Here is a 23,477-nt window from a genome sequence, read left to right on the forward strand (position 1 = left end):
CACATACACTAATTTAGCAGTCAGATCTTGAGATAATGTTCAAGTGATGTGCAAAGGGGCTAACAATTTAATTTTCAGAAATATAAAATTTTTACTTAAAAAAAAAATCACTGACACACAACTTGAATCTGTCATACCAATACCCGAGTTCTACAATTTCTAAGGATATGACATAGAAGGACCACATAGGCCCAGTTGTAGGTAATACACGACTGTCGGGATATAATTCCTGCAAACCCTATGAAATGCTTTGCAGAGGCTACATCCCATTGCACCAATTATAAGGGCCTTTTCCCATTCCATTCACATATGGAGTGTGGGAAGAAAGATTGCGTAAGTGCCTCCGTGCATGCTGTAATTAGCCTAATCTTGTCTTTGCAATCCCTATGGGAACAATACACAATGGCTTGTATCATCCAAAAGTTTGCATCTGTCTTCAAGCATTTGCCATTTCATTTCTTTTAGTGTCGCTGTGAGACTCTCCTGTGGGTCAGACAAACCTGTGAGCATTCATGCTTTCCTTCTGTGTATACATTCAGTGTCCCCTGTCAGTTCTACTTGAGTAATATTCTGTGATGAGTAACACAAGTCTTTTGTATGCAATCTCCATTCCCTAGTATTCTGCCGGATGGATTGCAGTCTGCCGTTTCTTTGCCAATGACTTACTTCTACATTCTGCATCTTGTTTGGTTGAGTGGGACTGCAGCTAGTCAAAGACTTGAAGAAAACAGTACTAACATCCATAATTTTAGTTAATGACTTTATTTAGCTTATAGTTTTGGTGCCTCATTGGCACTATCTTCAGGCCACTATACACAAAACTTGTACGTCATCTAGTTGATTGTGCTGTTATGGGGACCACTACACCGAACTGGTTCCTGTAGACTTGTCGGTAGGTGTGGATCCTTTATGCCTCGTAACAAGATCTGAAGAATCCATGTATACTGAGAAGAAGCCTGCCGAGACCAGTTGGATATTGTCGTTCCTATAATAACACAAATGACTAGATGACTTACCTAATTTCATCTATAAGGGGCCTGAAGATGGTGCCAATGAAGCACCAAAACTGGTAGCTAAATAAAATCATAAAGTAAAATTGTAGTTGTTGGCTTCTATTTTCTTCAGTATTTCTACACTCCTGGAAATGGAAAAAAGAACACACTGACACCGGTGTGTCAGACCCACCATACTTGCTCCGGGCACTGCGAGAGGGCTGTACAAGCAATGATCACACGCACGGCACAGCGGACACACCAGGAACCGCGGTGTTGGCCGTCGAATGGCGCTAGCTGCGCAGCATTTGTGCACCGCCGCCGTCAGTGTCAGCCAGTTTGCCGTGGCATACGGAGCTCCATCGCAGTCTTTAACACTGGTAGCATGCCGCGACAGCGTGGACGTGAACCGTATGTGCAGTTGACGGACTTTGAGCGAGGGCGTATAGTGGGCATGCGGGAGGCCGGGTGGACGTACCGCCGAATTGCTCAACACGTGGGGCGTGAGGTCTCCACAGTACATCGATGTTGTCGCCAGTGGTCGGCGGAAGGTGCACGTGCCCGTCGACCTGGGACCGGACCACAGCGATGCACGGATGCACGCCAAGACCGTAGGATCCTACGCAGTGCCGTAGGGGACCGCACCGCCACTTCCCAGCAAATTAGGGACACTGTTGCTCCTGGGGTATCGGCGAGGACCATTCGCAACCGTCTCCATGAAGCTGGGCTATGGTCCCGCACACCGTTAGGCCGTCTTCCGCTCCCGCCCGAACATCGTGCAGCCCGCCTCCAGTGGTGTCGCGACAGGCGTGAATGGAGGGACGAATGGAGACGTGTCGTCTTCAGCGATGAGAGTCGCTTCTGCCTTGGTGCCAATGATGGTCGTATGCGTGTTTGGCCCCGTGCAGGTGAGCGCCACAATCAGGACTGCATACGACCGAGGCACACAGGGCCAACACCCGGCATCATGGCGTGGGGAGCGATCTCCTACACTGGCCGTACACCACTGGTGATCGTCGAGGGGACACTGAATAGTGCACGGTACATCCAAACCGTCATCGAACCCATCGTTCTACCATTCCTAGACCGGCAAGGGAACTTGCTGTTCCAACAGGACAATGCACGTCCGCATGTATCCCGTGCCACCCAACGTGCTCTAGAAGGTGTAAGTCAACTACCCTGGCCAGCAAGACCTCCGGATCTGTCCCCCATTGAGCATGTTTGGGACTGGATGAAGCGTTGTCTCACGCGGTCTGCACGTCCAGCACGAACGCTGGTCCAACTGAGGCGCCAGGTGGAAATGGCATGGCAAGCCGTTCCACAGGACTACATCCAGCATCTCTACGATCGTCTCCATGGGAGAATAGCAGCCTGCATTGCTGCGAAAGGTGGATATACACTGTACTAGTGCCGACATTGTGCATGCTCTGTTGCCTGTGTCTATGTGCCTATGGTTCTGTCAGTGTGATCATGTGATGTATCTGACCCCAGGAATGTGTCAATAAAGTTTCCCCTTCCTGGGACAATGAATTCACGGTGTTCTTATTTCAATTTCCAGGAGTGTATATTTGTCTATGACACACCACTCAATGTAACATTCTTGTTCTCCCCACCAAGAAATTCTCAATCCAGTCACATACCTTGCATGATTCCCCATGCAATTGTTCTTTTGATTATAAGTGTTTGTGCAGTATCTTTTGGTTATAAGTGTTTGTGCAGTACTGATTCAAATAGCTTTGTAAGTTAAGAAATTCTGCAACTGGTTTACTGCCTTGATCCACAGCTTTCAGAGTGTCATGTGATAAAAGTGCAAGTTGGTTTTCACTTGATCATTATTTTCAGAATCCATTGAAGAGGTCATTCTGCTCGAGCTACTTCAGTGGATAGTGTATTTATATGAAGAAGGGTGGTACAAATGGTAACAGGTTTGTTTGACACTTGGGAAAATGTTTGGTGATGCAGAAAAACTGAAACTGACAAACACTTGAAGATAGACACCAACAATCCTACAAAAGCCTACTTACAAAGTTTGAAGAAAAATTTTGTGCTGCTCTCTGTGTATGACTCCTGCAGTAAGCATCAAGACAAAATTAGAATAATGACAGATTCACAGGGCATTTATGCAATCATTCTTTCTGCTTTCCATACATGAGTGGAATGGAAAGAAACTGTAACAAGTATTACAATGCCATCCAGTATGCAGTGGTTTGTGAAGTATGGGAGTAGATCTAGATGTAAGAAGCTATCTACTTGTTCTTTGATCATAATTGCAACCTGTTGTCATGGTAACTGTTTTTGACAACAATGCTGCTTGTCTTCATTCTAAAAAAATCAATATGAGGAGTAGTTTGGGTATTTATAAAATATTATTGTTGCAGCCATATGGATTCTGAATTTCAAACAGCTATTGAAATGATAACACAGCTCTTCAACAGCAGTAATTATTTTCTACCTTGTTCTGCTTCTGTGCTGTCAACAGCATTGTGAATGCATGATGAGATCATGTCTGTAATGTAACAAAAAAAGATTTGACAGACTTTCTACTTCAGTTTCTGTTTAATATCATAATATGTAAGTGAGACTTTATCATAGTCATTTGTGATACTTTTATTTTCATTTGTTTCTTGTCCTTTTTTATCAGGTTCCTGTTCGAGGGCGTTGAAATTGCACTGAAACAGTCTTGTGCCGTATTTATAACAATGAATCCAGGTTATGCGGGACGAACAGAACTGCCTGACAACCTGAAAGCCCTCTTCCGACCTGTTGCAATGATGGTGCCAAATTATGCACTCATAGCAGAAATTTCTTTGTTTTCATTTGGCTTTTCAGATGCCAAAGAACTTGCCAGAAAAATAACCACTACATTTAAACTGAGTTCAGAACAGCTTAGTACACAGGTAAATAGTTCCATAGGAAAGAGTATTAATAACAGTTAATGGGATTCTGTATCATCAGAAAACTGTAAAGAGATTTGATAATATTATTCGCTTGTCATAGTTTTCATATTTTTATAATACCTTGAGTATTGAGAGAAAAATTCAGACAGATGATTTATTGGAGGAAAAAAACCTGTTACCATCATGAAATTATTTCATTGTTTACAGTTAGTTAGAATTTATTTCCCTAATGGCATTTGCTTTATTATGTGTAGTTTCTATGCATAAATCAACGTATAAAAAAATGAAAATAATTTTATCCCTCCCTGACAATTTTATGTTTAATAAACTTACTGAATGAAAACAGTTATGGAACTTTCTAGATGGTGCAATATGCAAAATAAGGGAAAGGCATCCTCTCACATATAGTGGATTGATGCATAGAGCATGGTAACAAATAACACAAAACAGCGTCACACTATAATTCAGGCACTAGCTCTTTCTCCAGCAGTAGTACACACATTCACACAGGCACCCGAACACACACTCCCATGGGCACAGTAAGTCTTGCTGTGGGTTTTTGAATTATGTCCTGCTACGACATATGGGAAGTAAACATCTGAATCATTATTATGTCTATTGAAGTAATAGCTCAGCCTTCTGCTGATCATTCATTGAACACATTCTGTGCTCCCGATAGCTTGCACATGTAATAGGGTAATTCTTAGTTTACAAATTTTCAACAAGTGGCACAACTGCTTATCAGCCCTGACATGAAGTTGGTGCCTCAGTCCATGACCATTGCCTCAAGGACACCAAATTTCAGCAACAATTTATTTAGTGCTACAGTGTTTGCCTGTTGATTCGGAAAGATGATCATTGCAACATATTGCAAGAAATGGTCAATAACAGTTAGAACGAAGTGGTTCCTATTTGTGTCTGGGTAAAAGGTCTGGAACTACCCATTACAGTTATCTGTGGTTTGGACGCTCTTGGCAACTTCTATAGTGGCACTTGCTGGTGACACAGATCTGCACATCTGTGCTCTTGTCAATATGTCTATCTCTTCCAGCACTGTGACTAATATGACGGTGGCAGCCAGGTCCTTCAGGTTTAATGTATGTACTTTCCTTGATGTATCGGGTGGCAGACCATTTAGGAAAGCTTCCAATACCCTATGCTCCACTTTCTGGAGAATACATTTGTTTATTTCTGTGGTGTCACCGCCAGACACCACACTTGCTAGGTGGTAGCCTTTAAATCGGCTGCGGTCCGCTAGTATACGTCGGACCCGCGTGTCGCCACTGTCAGTGATTGCAGACCGAGCGCCACCACACGACAGGTCTAGAGAGATGTCCTGGCACTTGCCCCAGTTGTACAGCCGACTTTGCTAGCGATGCTATACTGACCATTACGCTCTCATTTGCCGAGACGATAGTTAGCATAGCCTTCAGCTACGTCATTTGCTACGACCTAGCAAGGCGCCATTACCAGTTTATATTTAGATGGAAATTATGTACAGTCAAGAGAGATGTTCACCAATTGTGGATTAAAGTTAAGTATTCTACCAGTTACCTCCTGTTTTGCTAGTCTTATTTCTCTGACCTGTTCCAGACCTCACGCCAGTCTCCTTGTAATTAAACGCGTGCATTTCGGCCTCCTCTAGCAACACGGTGTTGGCTCTTCTGCCACCACAGCAATTTCAACATTCCCTGTCAACTTGTATAACCATTCATCTTTCTTACTCTGCCAACAAAATTTACCACTGATTCAATTTGCCTATACAACACTCCACTCAACTATTCACAACAGAATCTAAAACTGTTTTGTTTCTTATAGTGCTGCCCGAGACCGCAATAAATGTACTCAAATGTAATTGCATTTCTTAAGTTTTCGTGATACATATGTCCTTGCTCCCACTATTAAGCCAATTTCCTTATATGTAGCAACTGCTCATTGTCCATATCCCAGCCTACAAGGTCATCTATAAATGCCTACAGATCCTCCATTGTCTTGTGCAAAAAGGGGTTAACCAAACTGGCGGCAGCTGAATCTAATGAAGGACGGTCAAACTGGACAAGTCTCTATCTTCTCGTATAACAACTTGCTGCCTATGCATTTCCATGTTGTAGCTTTTAACTGAACTAGATGACCTACCAAATATTCAATCACTTCTTGCGTAGAAAAACCCTGTGTATCAGACTCAGACATTGTGGAACCTCTACCCATACAAAAATTACAGAAACGATGTAACAGTAATAACATAATCAACTGTAACACTGACACACTACTACTAATTCTTGCATCTAATCATAAGTCATCTTGAGTCAGTACACTGTTTAACAAAATGACCAAGTGTTGGCACGTGTGACTAGTGCCGACTGTGCACATGATGCTCTGGCCCAGCAGGTTGCTCTGTGTGCACTTCACTGGATGCATGACAGTGTAATCCACACCAGTGTTTCTGTGGAACTGTGAGCTATCACCAAACTCCACCATCAAGTTCATAAGACAGTCTTCTTACCTAACCATTCCCCTTGTACCCAAAACAGGAGAGGAAAAAACAATCGGTCTGAGTTCGTAATGCTGCAAGCTGAAGCTGGTGACATCCTCAGTCCAGTCGTCTTCTGACACCACTGCAAAACAGTTATGCAACCGGAAATAACATACATGAGTGAAACAATTTTCAAAACATCTTAACATTGCATAAATAGACAGAATACTGGAGATAGAAAGAAAAATAATCAGAATGTGTATAAAGAGAAATTACAAAGAAAATTAACCATAGTAACTAGCTTTTACTGTAATAGTCAACAAGGAAAAGGAATCGGTAATAAGTATGCTTCGGAAGAAACACATTTAATTCTCTGGACTCTGATCACGACAACAGAAAACAGAATCATCAGGCAATAATAGAAACATTATTGAACAGTAATAGCAACAAAAGGCTTCTCCACTTAGAAAGCAACAAATGACCTCACAAACTCATTTCTGGTATGTGTCATCAGATAAATAGATTGCATCCATTGCAAATCTTGACAAAAATGTAAGTCGTGTAGGTTTTTTAGTATGATAAGACTGAAGCATAATACAGTGTTTTAAATATTAATGTTTTTTATTTTTATATTCACTAATCACAAACTTCCCACATGAAATTGCAGTTTAATAGTTTTAACACAAGTCAGTAACATTTTCATATGAACTTTCTCTTGATGTATAAAGAAAGACTAAATGCATAATACATTAGAAGTAGCAGCAGCATTTACACTTAGCGCTAGCAGCAGGTCCACAGCGGGTGGAGGCAGAATCTGTCAGTGGTAGATGGCTGACCTGTCACAAATCGTAGACTAGTGCAAACCTTCCATCCTAAATGGCCCATGGTGATGATTCCATGACCCTTATCTAGAATTGGTGTTATAAATGCAATACAGGTCCACTGTTGTTTCTAGGATGGTATCAGTCAAAACAAGATTGCAGCATGAAGTATGAGCATTGAGCAACTGTGACAACATTGCCCAGCTTTCCTGTTGCATCGGCAACTTCACAGCTGTGGTGCTGTTGTGATGACGCAGTAGCTTTCCTTTCAGAATCCCAGCTGGTGACTTCTACTGTGTCAGTGCACTGAATACATCTGTTTAATTTCCTGTGTCACCCTTCGTATGATGTCCTTACTGAGACGGTCACAGGAGTCTGCTGCTGTGTCAGATGGGACCAAGGTGCAACTCAAGTAAAGGTGCTATCTGCAACTTGGTAAAAATCACAAAGACCTTTTAACTGTGTAGGTCACCAAATTTAGCATGAACAGAAATAGTTGGTATCAAAGGCATTCCCTTTGCATGGGTACTGTCCTCACAATAGAAAAGAGATGATCATATTAACAAATGGTATGACACGAACAAAACTAGATTGGGAGTGGGGAATAATAAATATGTTTGACACAGACTGGATGTATTGCCTGCTCTTTTGGCCTATGTAACTTATTATTTTTAAAATTATACAGAAGTTGTGTGCCCCCCCCCCCCCCTCCGCCAACACAAGTATACTGATAAAAGGCCAAACATGTCCTTGTCACAGTCAAACAATGGAAGATCCACAATGGTATAATGACAATATTATGGAAAGGATAGATTGCTACTGACCATATAGGGAAGACAAGTCACAGACAGGCACAACAAAAAGACTTCTATACGTTTGGGCTTTCCTCCCTCCCTCTCTCTCTCTCTCTCTCTCTCTCTCTCTCTCACACACACACACACACACACACACACACGTCAATCATACATGACCACCATCACTTGCCACTGAGGCCAGACTCTATATGGTGAGCAACAATCTGTCTTTTATGTAGCATCCAAGGAACACACAGCTATGAGCTTGTCAACAAAGTACTGAATCAAAGATTCTGTTATGTATTGTGGTATTTATAAAACAGTACCTCAAGATATGTCTTATACATGAATCCAAAGGCTTACAAAAGGTTTGAAACTTTACCCTTTATCTTAGAAAGATCTTTTACTGCATATTAATTAATATCATAATAAAATATCAAACATAATCTGTATTTTAATGTACTTACAATGATGCTCATATGCTAAGATAATAAATATCACAATTTTCAGGATCACTATGATTTTGGAATGAGAGCTGTGAAAACAGTTATTGCAGTTGCTGGTAATCTGAAACGTGAAATGCCTGATATGGATGAAAGGCAAATAGTACTGAGATCTTTGAGAGACGTTAATGTGCCAAAATTTTTAAGAGATGATCTGAAACTTTTTAATGGTACTGTTATTTTCTATCCTGTTATATTGATATTTTCTTAACTGTTTAACTGCTGTGGAACTATTAATATGCAGTGTCATACCTTTCACCAGGCACTGTGGACATCTTTAATAGAGGCAACTTGCCTTTCACTCAGTGACAATGGTGTGTTTATTTGTGTTAAATGGTTGACTTGAGTGCTAGGGATGAGTTAACATTAAAATTCAAATTTCTTCCTTAATTTCCCAGTAGCTGTTCAGAGTAAGGTTGCTTAGTTGGAATATTTTTGTGAACTTGCTATTGTGACTGCTTGTTGATTTTAACTTCTTTTAGTTTTTGAATATCCTTCTGTAAAGGCATTAAAGTATAGTTGCCTCTGTAAAGTGTCTTAGGTAGGTGAAGTTTGCTCCCTAACTACACAGAGCGAGACAACTTAGAGATAGTGGGAGTGACAGGAAGCTTAATCCATTTATTTGTACATTTGACTTGGATTTGTTACTTGTCAACAAAGTACTGAATCAAAGATTCTGTTATGTATTGTGGTATTTATAAAACAGTACCTCAAGATATGTCTTATACATGAATCCGAATGATTTTATTAATATACAAATATAATAGAGGGAAACATTCCATGCAGGAAAAATATATCTAAAAACAAAGATGGTGTGACTTACCTTACGAAAGCACTGGCAAGTCGATAGACACACAAACAAACACAATCATACACACAAAATTCTAGCTTTCGCAACCAACGGTTGCTTCATCAGGAAAGAGGGAAGGAGAGGGAAAGACGAAAGGATCCTTTCAAAAAATGGTTCAAATGGCTCTGAGCACTATGGGACTTAACATCTGTGGTCATCAGTCCCCTAGAACTTAGAACTACTTAAACCTAACTAACCTAAGGACATCATGCACATCCATGCCCGAGGCAGGATTCGAACCTGCGACCATAGCAGTCGCGCGGTTCCGGACTGCACGCCTAGAACCGCTAGACCACCGCGGCCGGCAAAGGATCCTTTCATCTTTCCCTCTCCTTCCCTCTTCAAATGTCTGCTTGTGTCTGTGTATGTGTGGTTGGATATGGGTGTGTGTGTGCGAGTGTATACCTGTCCTTTTTTCCCCCTAAGGTAAGTCTTTCCGCTCCCGGGATTGGAATGACTCCTTACCCTCTCCCTTAAAACCCACATCCTTTCGTCTTTCCCTCTCCTTCCATCTTTCCTGATGAAGCAACCGTTGGTTGCGAAAGCTAGAATTTTGTGTGTATGATTGTGTTTGTTTGTGTGTCTATCGACCTGCCAGCGCTTTCGTATGGTAAGTCACATCATCTTTGTTTTTAGATATATTAATATACAAAGGTATATTTACAGTGCTCAATAAATTACCTGCTGCCAAAGCTGAAAGATGCAGAATGTGATTAACATTATGCCTTTGTTGCTTCTTGTCCTTTTGAAAATAAGCAATCATTCATCCAGAGATGTATGTTTGAAGATTCACTTTTTAACACAGTTAGGTTCATAAAGCATTTTGCATTTCTTTTGAGAATGCTTCACTTCCATGAAAACTGAACTTGTGTAAAACTTACCTGCTCAGTGACTTCAGTTTGTTACATCTTAGGTTTTACTCTCTATACAGGTGATGACTAATAATACAGGTTTACAATGTATCACATTGGTTTAGGGGAAATCAAAACAAACAATTTGATATGAGACACTTGGTCTATAAAGCCATGAAATAAGCTAAGATTGGACAACAAAAGCTACCTAAGCTACAGTGCTTGCAAGTCATATAAAAAGACATTTGTAAACATTATGCAGAAACTAATTTTGCTCTAAACTTGTACAAGCGCAATAGTCTCATATTAAGATGGCCAGAGAAACAAAAGGCTTATTTGTTAATTTTATGCTGTTAAAATTCACAAACTTTTATGTAAAATATACACAAAAGTCAATTTTGTAATTTGCAGGTGCAAAAGCAAGTTGTGTTTAATATTCAAGGACAATTTTAGCGAGACAACAAGATGAGCTTCAAACAGTTAAGACCAACTGAGTCAGTGTTGTGTCACAAAATGCAAAGAAATTCTGGTCATATGTAAAGGCTGCTAGTGGGAACAAAGTTAATATCCAGTCATCGCAGATGAGACAGAAACTGAAATTGAGGGTAGCACAAACTGAGATGACCAACTCAATTTTCAAATGCGTCCTTACAAGGGAGAACCCAAGAGAATTGCCCTGATGTAATCATTGAACCATTGAAAACATGAGTGGAATAAGAGTTACTTGTGAAATTTTTCACCTTGAAAAAATCTCCAGTGACCGACTAAATCACTATCAGATTCTATACTAAAATTACAGCCGAGTTAGCCCATATTTTAATTATAATCCAACAAAGATCCCTCAAACAAAAACCAAGCCCAGTAATTGGAATAAAGTACAAATCACAATCGTTTGGATGAAGGGAAGTAGAAATGATCCACAAAACTACTGTCCAATATCCTTGAAACTGATTTCCTGTAGGATCTCAGAGCATATTCTGAGTTCAAATATAATGGAGATATATCGAACAGAATGACCCCCTTCAAATCGGCAAGCATGTATTTCAAAACCCTTGATCATATGAAACCCAGCTTGCACTTCTGTCACATTATGCATCAAAAGCCTTCAATGAAGGCAGTTAGGTAGATGCAGTATTTCTTTATTTCATTTCCAAAAAGCATTTGTTTGGCTACCATATCTACAGTTACCATAAGTGCGATAATAGGGGTATCAGGTGAAATATTTGACTGGATTGAGGATTTTTTGGTTGGGACAATGCAGCAAGTTATTATTTTGGATGGAGATTCATTGTCAGATGTACAAATAATGTTGAGTGTGCCCCTGAGAAATGTATTGGGACCCTTACTGTTCATGTTGTATATTAATGACCTTGTGGAAAATATTAATAGTAACCTCAAACTTCTCTCATATGATGCAGTTATATACACACATCAAAAAAAGTTTTGCATCAGCCTGGTTCCCTGAACTCCTGAAGATAGATGTTGACTGTGGATATTGTATCACAGAGACAGTCCCTTTGACTGTTCAGAGACATCACTAAACCCGCCCAAGGTTGTAAACAACCATGCATAAGCAGCACCTATTAGACGGAGGGGTTCTGAAGCCGATCAGTTCCAGTCATTCCACCAGGAAGGAGGTACAAGGCTCATGTTGTCTGTATTTCAACCATGCCTAGATGACCATTACTGCGATTTGACCGCGTCCACACATTTACTTTGTGCCAGGAGGGCTCTGTGTCTATGTGTCTCTGAGTGAACCAAAGCAATGTTGTTTGGACATGGAGGAAATAACAAAGAGACAGGAACTGCTGATTACATGCTTTGCTGGCTCAGTGAACAAAAGCAATGTTGTTTGGACATGGAGGAAATACAGAGAGACAGGAACTGTCGATTACATGCCTCGCTCATGCCGCCCAAGAGCTACTACTGCAGTGGATGACCACTACCTATGGATTATGGCTCTGAGGAACCCTGACAGCAATGCCACCATGTTGAAAAAGCTTTTCGAACATACACAGGATGTTGTATTACGACTCAGTCTGTGCACAATAGGGTGCACGATGCACAACTTCACTCCCAATGTCCATGGCAAAGTCCATTTTTGTAGCCACGACACCATGCAGCGTTGTACAGATGGGCCCAACAACATGCCAAATGGACCACTCAGGATTGGTATCAGATTCTCTTCACCGATGAGTGTTGCATATTCCTTCAACCAGACAATCGTTGGAGATGTTTTTGGAGGCAACCCAATCGGACTGAACGCCTTAGACACACAGTCCAGTGTGTGCAGCAAGGTGGAGGTTCTCTGCTGTTTTGGGGTGGCATCATGTGGGGCTGATGTACACCGCTGGTGGTCATGGAAGGTGCGGTAACGGCTTTATGATACGTGAATACCATCCTCCGACCTATAGTGCAACCATAGTGGCAGCATATTGGCAAGGCATTCATCTTCATGGACGACAAGTTACCCCATCGTGCACATCTTGTGAATAACTTCCTCCAGGATAATGACCTTGTTCGACTAGAGTGCCCAGTATGTTCTCTAGACATGAACCCTATTGAACATGCCTGGGATAGATTGAAAAGGGCCGTTTATCAGGGTGTATACGACCTGGGACAACCGGGAGATCTGCAGAAAACCTGAGAATTTTTTTAATCCGGGCAAAAAGCGGGAAAAACCTGGGGATTTTTTAGAATTCCGGGAATTTTTCGAAAATGGTTCAATGGCACTATGGGACTTAACACCTGAGGTCATCAGTTCCCTAGAACTTAGAAATACTTAAACCTAACTAACCCAAGGGCATCACACACATCCATGCCTGAGGCAGGATTCGAACCTGCGACTGTAGCAGTTGCGCGGTTCCGGACTGAAGCGCCTAGAACCGCTCTGCCACCGCGACCGGCAGGAATTTTTCATTGTTTTAGTTTTTAGTTAAATTTTTGTAACTTTGATTGGTATGAACCAATACTCTAACAAAGAATATTACCATTTCTTGCTACTGCAGAATAATACTGCAGCAATAAAAAACGAACTAGAGGGAAAAAACGAAAATAAAACTCAAGTTACAAATTAAATGCACCATATACAACAACAAAACACAGTCTCATACAAGCATCCACCAACAGCAAAATGTGCCACAGGCTTTAGGAAGACTGTGATGTATCTTAAGTTGTAACACGCGCAAAATAGATCAACATTATGTGTGAAAGCTTAGCTTCTCTTGCAGCTTATTAATCTTAGAGACCAATGTTGTATGTAAAAGCTTTTCTTTTCTTGTAGCAGCACTTTGTATCTTAATTTAAACCATTACCTTTTCCTATTTGTGTGTTCATGCTACTGAACAGTGATGTTGCTATTGGCTGACTACATCACGTATCCTATGCTCTGAGTGTCTGCTGTCATTGGCTGGCGAGATTGCTTGACATGAGCTATGACTGGCTTACAAAAGCACATTGCAGTCTCAATTTCAATCCTTCGGAAAGTAACATGTGGTGTTTGGTGGAATTCGAATTTATGCTTCTGTAATACGAAAATATGCAGTGTACATGTTGCTGCACATCAGACATCTTTCCAAAACGTGTTTTTTCCCCTGAGTTTCTTTTTCTAAAGTGCCGGGAATTTCTATGGCGGTGTATAAAACCACAACCATTGAAAGGAGTGATAAGTGTTACCGTTCCGAGGAAAAGTATACTGTTACTTAACATGGAAAAAGTGTATTTTCATCCGGGAGAAAGTGTATTTTTAACCGGTAAATCTGGGAAAAATCCGGGAATTTTTTTTCCTCGTCCACGTATACAATCTGGTTTATGGACAATGTGACTCACCAACCACTCTGAGGGATCTACACCGAATTTCCATTGAGAGTGGGACAATCTGGACCAACAGTGCCTTGATAAGCTTGTTGATAGTATGCCACGACGAATACAGGCATGCGTCAGTGCAAGAGGACATGTTACTAGGTATTAGAGGTACCAGTGTGTACAGCAATCTGGACCACCACCTCTGAAGTTCTCGCTGTATCGTGGTACAACATGCAATGTGCGGTTTTCATGAGCAATAAAAAGGGTGGAACTGATGTTTATGTTGATCTCTATACCAATTTTCTGTACAGTTTCCAGAAGTCTTGGAACTGAGGTGATGCAAAAATTGTGTTGATGTGTGTATAATGGAGTACTCCCTGAAAGAAGTTGCATAAACATTCAGCCAGACTTTAAGATTTCAAAGTAGTGCAAAGATTGGGAACTTGTTTTAAATCTTCAGAAATGTAAAAGAGTGCATTTCAAAAATTAAAAAAAGTAGTATTGTATGACTATAAGTGAGTCACTGTCACCTCATACAAATATCTGGGTGTAACACTTTGTAGAGAAATGTAATAGTATGATCACATAGGCTCAGTTGTGGGTAAATCAGATGGCAGACTTCATTTTATTGGTATAAATGCAGACATTCTACAAAGGAGACTGCTTACAAATCATTTGTGCCACCCTTTATAGAATATTGTTGAATTGTGTGGGACCCATACCAAATAGCACTAACAGGGGTTATTGAACATATAAAGAGAAAGGCAGCACGAATGGTTACAGGTTTGTCTGGCGTGTGGAAGAGTGTCACAGAGATACTGAAGAAACTAAACTGGCAAACCGTGGAATATAGGTGTAAACTATCCTGAGAAAGCCCACTTACAAATTTTCAAGAACTGCTCTTTCTCTCTGCAGGATGACCACAACAGTCATGTAAAGAAGCTTTAATAGCTATATACACATATGTTAAATGCTTTTGTAATGCCAATATAGTCTGATGATGAGGTGTCACCTCAAAACATGTTCCTAAATAAATAACTTAGTTGTCAACATATTTTGTGACTGGTAGCAGTATCTGAGAACCTTTGCATTCTGGCTTTAAATGGTGACTGGAGGTATACTACAACCCCCAATATATCACTCCCATAGGGATTGTTAAGAAAAGATTAGTTTAATTATAGCAGACACAGAAGCATTGTAAGAATCATTTCTCCTGTTCTCCTTATGTGAATGGACCGGGAAGAAACCCAATAACCAGTACAGTAGGACGTACCCTTTGCCATCTCCTTCACATTGTTTTGCAGAGTATAGATGTAGATGTAGAAAGTGTGGTAGGGTATTTTTAATCTTGCATGGTGCACAGGCATTGTAGCTTAAATGACTATATTGGCCAATTTGCTTTCATAGATCACAAGTGTCCTACACCAAATTGTGTCTACTTCCCCTATAACACCATGGTGAATTGTAAACAGTAGTCATTTACACCGTGTATAGGAAAAAGTAACAGTGTTGTATTGACACTGATAGTTCCTTATTTGGGATGGACAGATAACTGCTACGTCAACAACTGGTATGTTCTTGCCCAAACTCATTTCTCAGGCTTCAAAACCTCAAACTATTTGCATGTTTACAGCAATGGGAGAAAAACTACAGGAGAAACTGAAAGAAGGAGAAATCCAATTTCAGTTATGTAGTACATTGCTTGCCAATCAAACTATACACATACAATCCCATAGAAATGCCTTTTTATTGAAAGTGCTGACTGAGTGACTGGTGAAATAATGAATAAAATGCAGGTTTTTGTTGTTTAAAAGTTGCGTGTGAGTCAGTTGATCTCTCTGGCATGCTACTGAGTCAGTGCATACTGCTATGAAATGTTAGAGTGAGTTCATACTTGATATTTTAAACCTGTGTATTTTAATTTCTCATACTTTCTGCTCAGTGTAACTGAATGAAACATGTTAATAGTGGTGTTTTATCTGCCTCTGGTTGGAGAAGTTTTAGAAATGTATAAAACAGAACTGAAAACAGCCAGTAAAAGAATACGTTCCTGTTACGTTTTCTGTGCTGCACTTTCCAGTTGCTTTTTAAGTAAATTGTATTCTAAGAAGAAGAGTGTGATGTGTAGATGTATAGTCACAAGAAATTTAATTAACAAATACAAATATGAATACTTCAAAGAACTGTGACTGACACCCAAACAACAGGGACTTACATGCATTGAGAACAGAAAATAGTGCATTGAGAAATCTGGATTTGCATAATAAAATCCAAAAAAGGATGACTGATTGCTGCACTCTATAATTTGTAAGCCAAAAAACGATGTAAATTCAGTGAATAATTTTTGTTGTATAGGTGGTGAAATAACATTTTTTTACAGAAATGCATTGAGACACCTATGGTGAAGACAGCTTATCAGTATTATTTTGTTGTGAATGTAGGGGACTAGGATAAATCATGGGCACTTTGTATATGTTGCAACTCTTGTTCAGTTATAATATGAGAATCTTGTGCATATGATTTGGCAGGAGCCTACAAATCATACAGGTAGCTGGTATTTGTGCTTGGCACCACAGATGTGATAAATTTGTCACTGAAGAAAGGAGGAACAGTTCTGTTTCTTAATTTTCCATCTACTATACGAACTATTTCACATTCAGATAATTTAAAATTACCTTTCTACCACAAACTTATGAGCCTGAAGTGTAAAATGTGTTGGAAGAGTGGAATAAGAAGAACACAGCAAGCCTTCCACAGCCCATGAGTCTTACATGACAAAAAAAAAAAAAAGAAAAAGAAAAAAAAGAAAAAAAAGTGGACTAAGTCGAACGGAATTGAGTGACGTCATTGAAGACCCTGATTTTTTGAAGGAGAAGGAAGAACTTCTATGGCAAAGACTACAGCTTGGAAGCTGTATTATGTCACAGTGGCAACTGTCTTCCTTCTATTCCTGTTGGCCATGCAGTATACAAGATGTACACTTACACCAATATGGCAGTCCTTTTTGATTTGATCAGATATGCTCAACTCAAGGGGAAAATTTGGTGTGAATTAAATGCCAACTCTTTAGAATTTATGTGGAACAGTAGTGATAGGAAATCAAATTATATTTCAGCCGACTGGCATGCAAAAAATTTTAACACTGGCAAGAAAAATGTTGTTGCCGAATGGAGAAGGGCAAGCCTTTAAGTATTTAAAGAGAGACTTTTCTTACGTAAGTTGATACAGCAGTTGAGGAAGGTACTTTCGTTGGGTCACAAATTTGACAATTTGTATAGGCCCTGCATTGTACCAGATTTTGGATGGGAAAGAAAAGCAAACTTGGGAAAAGTTCACGAATTTTTCGGCAACCAAAGAGATGAAAACTACAGTCATTTCTTGCCAGTACTTCTGCAAAAGTACCATCGACATGAATGCAACATATCCTTTAAAATCTATTTTTTACACTCACACCGAGACATTTTCTCTCCTAGTTGTGGAGATGTCAACAATGAGCATGGAGAAAGGGTGCATAGGGTGTTTTTGTTCCATTGCAGAGGTATCAGGGCCATTTCAATGAAGCATTGCTTGAGGATTACTGATGGTCTTTGTGTAAGGATGCTTTGTAACTCACTCACTAGAGACAAACCAAACAACAGTGATCTCATAAAGCCACTACATGATTTTCTTCAGGCCCAACCAACTTCCAGGTATTTTGCCATCAATTTAGAACTCTTAGAATGGTACTGCTATTTAAAAAAGCGAAATGATCTTTCAATTTTGTTGGGATATGTAATTAAAACATATCATTCTCTCTTAAACCGTTATAATAAAATATCATAGGAACTAGAAATAACAAATATTTTTCTTTATGACTTTCCATTTTCTCAACACAAAAATAACAAGATTATGCTCATAAAGTGAAGGAAACATTAAAAAATTGTTGGGCAATGAAACAAGCACAGGAGAAGGCAAGCTGCTTGGAAAAGTCTGCACCTTTTAGCAGTTGAAACACAACCCATTCTGAGCAGTTAGTCACGACAGATCAGGTAATTACTTTGTGCCCAACATGCCATGTAGCAAGTTCATCTGCAGCAGCCAAAGGGTTTAAACATATATTTATTTACCATTTATTTATGTACTATTTGCTTTAGATATATCCAACTTTTAGAAAATTGTAATAGTTCATAGGTTAAACATTTTTGTATTGTTTGTACAAAAGTATATGTCAAGCAAGAAATGCAGTATTTTAATGCAGTATTAGATTTCATACTTTCAATACATGTCTGAGAACATTTTTAATTAACTGTCCTTTAGGAATAGTCTCAGACTTGTTCCCACGAATGGTAGAACAAGCTATTGATTATGGAGAAATGGAAAAGGCCATCTGCAAGTCTTGTCTTGTCCTACAAATGGAAGTTGTTCCAGGTAAGAAAGCAACCAACTGTTATATTTTCTTTCGGTGTAGCATACTTTCTAAAGCCTCCATTTTGTGTCAGTTTTGTGAAGGTGGTGAAAGGAAACCTGGTGAATGAATGAAAATCAAACTAGATAAGGCATACTATGCCTGCAGAAAAATGTACATTTCAATATATGTACCAATGAATACCAAATCAAGACACTATAGTACAGTAGTCAGACCATCAGCCCTCTGTGCAGCAGACTACCTAAGCAAGTAGACCCCAATAAGAATCCTTAGTTACAAGAAATGAAATTCCTGCGAAAAACCAAGGGTCCTACTAGATGGTAGACATGAACTTTACCAACACCAGAAAACACCTCATTGATGATGATGATGATGATGATGACTAGTTTTCAGTTTCCACCTGTACAGAATGGATCCCCATAGATTATCCTACAAGATTTTCAAAGTAGTCAACCAGGGTAAACCCACTGGATCTCTGTGGACCAAAAAATTTAGTAAGACATTGCAGAACTTCATATGAAGCATGCCTTAGTAACAACAGTGACTAATATTTTTATATTGAAACCAGTGTGATCCAATCTGGAGCATGATGGTCTTGGAAGATCATAAACTTAGCCTCATGACTTGTCAGCAGTAATGGTCTTGCAAAGTATTCTGGGGGAGTCGCTTCAAAGTGTAGCATGCTTCCATTTTCCTCTCTTCTTGCTGGTAGAATCAGAACTCCCCAATGCATCAATTTGGCAGCTACCTTTCTTGTTGCCAAAACTCCTGTTAAAATTTTCTGAACCTAGCTCCATAACAATCTAGTTAAGTTTACAGTATGTTCGATGGCTTGTTATTGGTCTTTAAGCTCAAGTCTCCAAATTTTCTCAATATTTTCCTCTGTTCAGGCAGTTAGTGCATATTCGAAGTGGTTTCCTGTCAGTCAGTATGTTAACATTTTGAAAGGATAACACCACTCTTATAGTTGAGTTTTCCATTGTGTCTTCTTTATATGCTATTTTCAATATGACAACAGTTTCTGTAGAATTGTTATAGCAGAAAGCAAAATTTCAGCCACACTTTGTTCACTTAACCTGCCATCATAAAAAAATGAGGAGGGGGGGGGGGTGGAGTGAAATAGCTGTTGCAAAAAAATTCACTGGACAGACAAAATAGTGGGCAATGCTATAAGGAGGTCTGAATTTGCAGGAGCTGCGTGACACATCCCTCATGAGAAAAATGTGTACAAGTAATGGTATGTAGAGAGGCACATAATTTTGTATCATGTTTAATGCTCCTTAAACTCTTGTATCAAGTGAGATAATGCAACAAATAAATGGAATGATATACTTGTAATGGTATTTAGAAGCTCTTGGAAAGATGAGTGCAGTGCTATAAAGTTAGTTAATCATGAGATTGAAAGTTTTTGCAGTGAAATCTGAGAAAACTGCAGAAATTGAAAGAATAGGTGTCTGGAGTTGCCTGTTGTGGCATAAACACAGCAATGTGGAGCACTCATTCTGCTTGTTTCAGCAAAACCTGTCCACTAAAAAATGAGTATCTCCAAACATCTGATATGGTTTTCTAAGAGACAATAAGGATATAAATCCATTTACAGAAGTCATAGCTCACCTGCATCAGTGTCGTATAAATTAGGGCCAGGAGGAAATGTGTTTTATCTTAGTGACATAGCTGTAGCTTCTAGTTTCTTATAACAACTGAGCCTGGTGTGAGAGCTCCACATAGTGGTGTCTTCAGTGCAATAGCTGAGTCCTTCTGCCTTGCGTTTCAATTGGAGCATTTTCCTTTGATAAATTTTATGGAATTGGTGGTGTATAGCTTTAATGAATATTGTTGTTGTTGTTGTGGTCTTCAGTCCAGAGACTGGTTTGATGCAGCTCTCCATGCTACTCTATCCTGTTCAAGCTTCTTCATCTCCCAGTACCTACTGCAACCTACATCCTTCTGAATATGCTTAGTGTATTCATCTCTTGGTTTCCCTCTATGATTTTTACCCTCCACGCTGCCCTCCAATACTAAATTTGTGATCCCTTGATGCCTCAGAATATGTCCTACCAACCCATCCCTTCTTCTAGTGAAATTGTGCCACAAATTTCTCTTCTCCCCCATTCTATTCAATACCTCCTTATTAGTTATGTGATCTACCCATCCAATCTTCAGCATTCTTCTGTAGCACCACATTTCGAAAGCTTCTATTCTCTTCTTGTCCAAACTATTTATCATGCATTTTCACATCCATACATGGCTACACTCCATACAAATACTTTCAGAAACGACTTCCTGACACTTAAATCTATACTCGATGTTAACAAATTTCTCTTCTTCATAAACACTTTCCTTGCCATTGCCAGTCTACATTTTATATCCTCTCTACTTCGACCATCAGCAGTTATTTTGCTCCCAAATAGCAAAACTCCTTTACTACTTTAAGTGTCTCATTTCCTAATCTAATACCCTCAACATCACCCGACTTAATTCGACTACATTCCATTATCCTCGTTTTGCTTTCATTGATGTTCATCTTATATCCTCCCTTCAAGACACCATCCATTCCGTTGAACTGCTCTTCCAAGTCCTTTGCTGTCTCTGACAGAATTACAATGTCATCGGCGAACCTCAAAGTTTTTATTTCTTCTCCATGGATTTTAATACCTACTCCGAATTTTTCTTTTGTTTCCTTTACTGCTTGCTCAATATACAGATTGAATAACATCGGGAAGAGGCTACAACCCTGTCTTACTCCCTTCCCAACCACTGCTTCCTTTTCATGTCCCTCGACTCTTATAACTGCCATCTGGTTTCTGTACAAATTGTAAATAGCCTTTCGCTCCCTGTATTTTACCCCTGCCATCTTTAGAATTTGAAAGAGAGTATTCCAGTCAACATTGTCAAAAGCTTTCTCTAAGTCTACAAATGCTAGAAACGTAGGTTTGCCTTTCCTTAATCTTTCTTCCAAGATAAGTCGTAAGGTCAGTATTGCCTTACGTGTTCCAGTATTTCTACGGAATCCAAACTGATCTTCCCCGAGGTCGGCTTCTACTAGTTTTTCCATTCATCTGTAAAGAATTCGTGTTAGTATTTTGCAGCTGTGGCTTATTAAACTGATTGTTCGGTAATTCTCACATCTGTCAACACCTGCTTTCTTTGGGATTGGAATTATTATATTCTTCTTGAAGTCTGAGGGTATTTCACCTGTCTCATACATCTTGCTCACCAGATGGTAGAGTTTTGTCAGGACTGGCTCTCCCAAGGCCGCCAGTAGTTCCAATGGAATGTTGTCTACTCCGGGGGCCTTGTTTCGACTCAGGTCTTTCAGTGCTCTGTCAAACTCTTCACGCAGTATCGTATCTCCCATTTCATCTTCATCTACATCCTCTTCCATTTCCATAATATTGTCCTCAAGTACATCGCCCTTGTATAGACCCTCTATATACTCCTTCCACCTTTCTGCTTTCCCTTCTTTGCTTAGAACTGGGTTTCCATCTGAGCTCTTGATGTTCATACAAGTGGTTCTCTTATCTCCAAAGGTCTCTTTAATTTTCCTGTAGTCAGTATCCGTCTTACCGTTAGTGATACACGCCTCTACATCCTTACATTTGTTCTCTAGCCATCCCTGCTTAGCCATTTTTCACTTCCTGTCAATCTCATTTTTGAGACACTTGTATTCCTTTTTGCTTGCTTCATTTACTGCATTTTTCTCCTTTCATCAGTTAAATCCAATATCTCTTCTGTTATCCAAGGATTTCTACTAGCCCTTGTCTTTTTACCTACTTGATCCTCTGTTGCCTTTACTACTTCATCTCTCAAAGTTGCACATTCTTCTTCTACTGTATTTCTTTTCCCCCTTCTTGTCAATCGTTCCCTAATGCTCTCCCTGAAGCTCTCTACAACCTCTGGTTCTGTCAGTTTATCCAGATCCCATCTCCTTAAATTCCCACCTTTTTGCAGTTTCTTCAGTTTTAATCTACAGTTCATAACCAGTAGATTGTGGTCAGAGTCCACATCTGCCCCTGGAAATGTGTTACAATATATAACCTGGTTCCTAAATCTCTGTCTTACCATTATATAATCTATCTGACACCTTCCAGTATCTCCAGGCTTCTTCCATGTATACAACCTTCTTTCATGATTCTTGAACCAAGTGTTAGCTATGATTAAGTTATGCTCTGTGTAAAATTCTACCAGGCGGCTTTCTCCTTCATTCCTTACCCCCATTCCATATTAACCTACTACGTTTCCTTCTCTTCCTTTTCCTACTATCGAATTCCAGTCACCCATAACTATTAAATTTTTGTCTCCCTTCACTATCTGAATAATTTCTTTTATCTCATCATACATTTCATCAATCTCTTTGTCATCTGCAAAGCTAGTTGGCATATAAACTTGTACTACTGTGGTAGGCATGGGCTTCGTATCTATCTTGGCCACAATAATGCATTCACTATGCTGTTTGTAGTAGCTTACCCGCATTCCTATTTTTTATTCATTATTAAACCTACTCCAGCATTACCCCTATTTGATTTTGTATTTATAACCCTGTATTCTCCCGACCTTGTTCCTCCTGCCACCGAACTTCACTAATTCCCACTATATCTAACTTTAACCTATCCATTTCCTTTTTAAAATTTTCTAACCTACCTGCTCAATTAAGGGATCTGACATTCCATGCTCCGACCTGTAGAATGCCAGTTTTCTTTCTCCTGATAACGGTGTCCTCCTGAGTAGTCCCCGCCCAGAGATCTGAATGGGGGGCCGGCCGCGGTGGTCTCGCGGTTCTAGGCGCGCAGTCCGGAACCGTGCGACTGCTACGGTCGCAGGTTCGAATCCTGCCTCGGGCATGGATGTGTGTGATGTCCTTAGGTTAGTTAGGTTTAAGTAGTTCGAAGTTCTAGGGACTGATGACCACAGCAGTTGAGTCCCATAGTGCTCAGAGCCATTTGAACCATTTTTGATCTGAATGGGGGACTATTTTACCTTCAGGATATTTTCCCAAGAGGACGCCATTATCATTTAACCATACAGTAAAACTGCGTGCCCTTGGGAAAAATTACAGCTGTAGTTTCCCCTTGCTTTCAGCCATTCGC

At 39.9% G+C, this 23,477-nt stretch overlaps 1 protein-coding gene across 1 annotated transcript in view; it reads left to right on the forward strand.

Moving 5' to 3' along the window:
- The window catches only part of LOC126195465 (dynein axonemal heavy chain 1-like), a 963,710-nt gene that overhangs the window by 321,721 nt on the left and 618,512 nt on the right, over positions 1–23,477 (forward strand). The window contains exons 27-29 of the mRNA XM_049934091.1: positions 3,634–3,889; positions 8,488–8,650; positions 18,282–18,353. Coding sequence (XP_049790048.1) covers positions 3,634–3,889; positions 8,488–8,650; positions 18,282–18,353 — 491 coding nt within the window. The remainder of the gene's footprint in view (positions 1–3,633; positions 3,890–8,487; positions 8,651–18,281; positions 18,354–23,477) is intronic.

Source organism: Schistocerca nitens, chromosome 7 (assembly GCF_023898315.1).
Source record: "Schistocerca nitens isolate TAMUIC-IGC-003100 chromosome 7, iqSchNite1.1, whole genome shotgun sequence".
In the NCBI taxonomy this organism is placed as follows: domain Eukaryota; kingdom Metazoa; phylum Arthropoda; class Insecta; order Orthoptera; family Acrididae; genus Schistocerca; species Schistocerca nitens.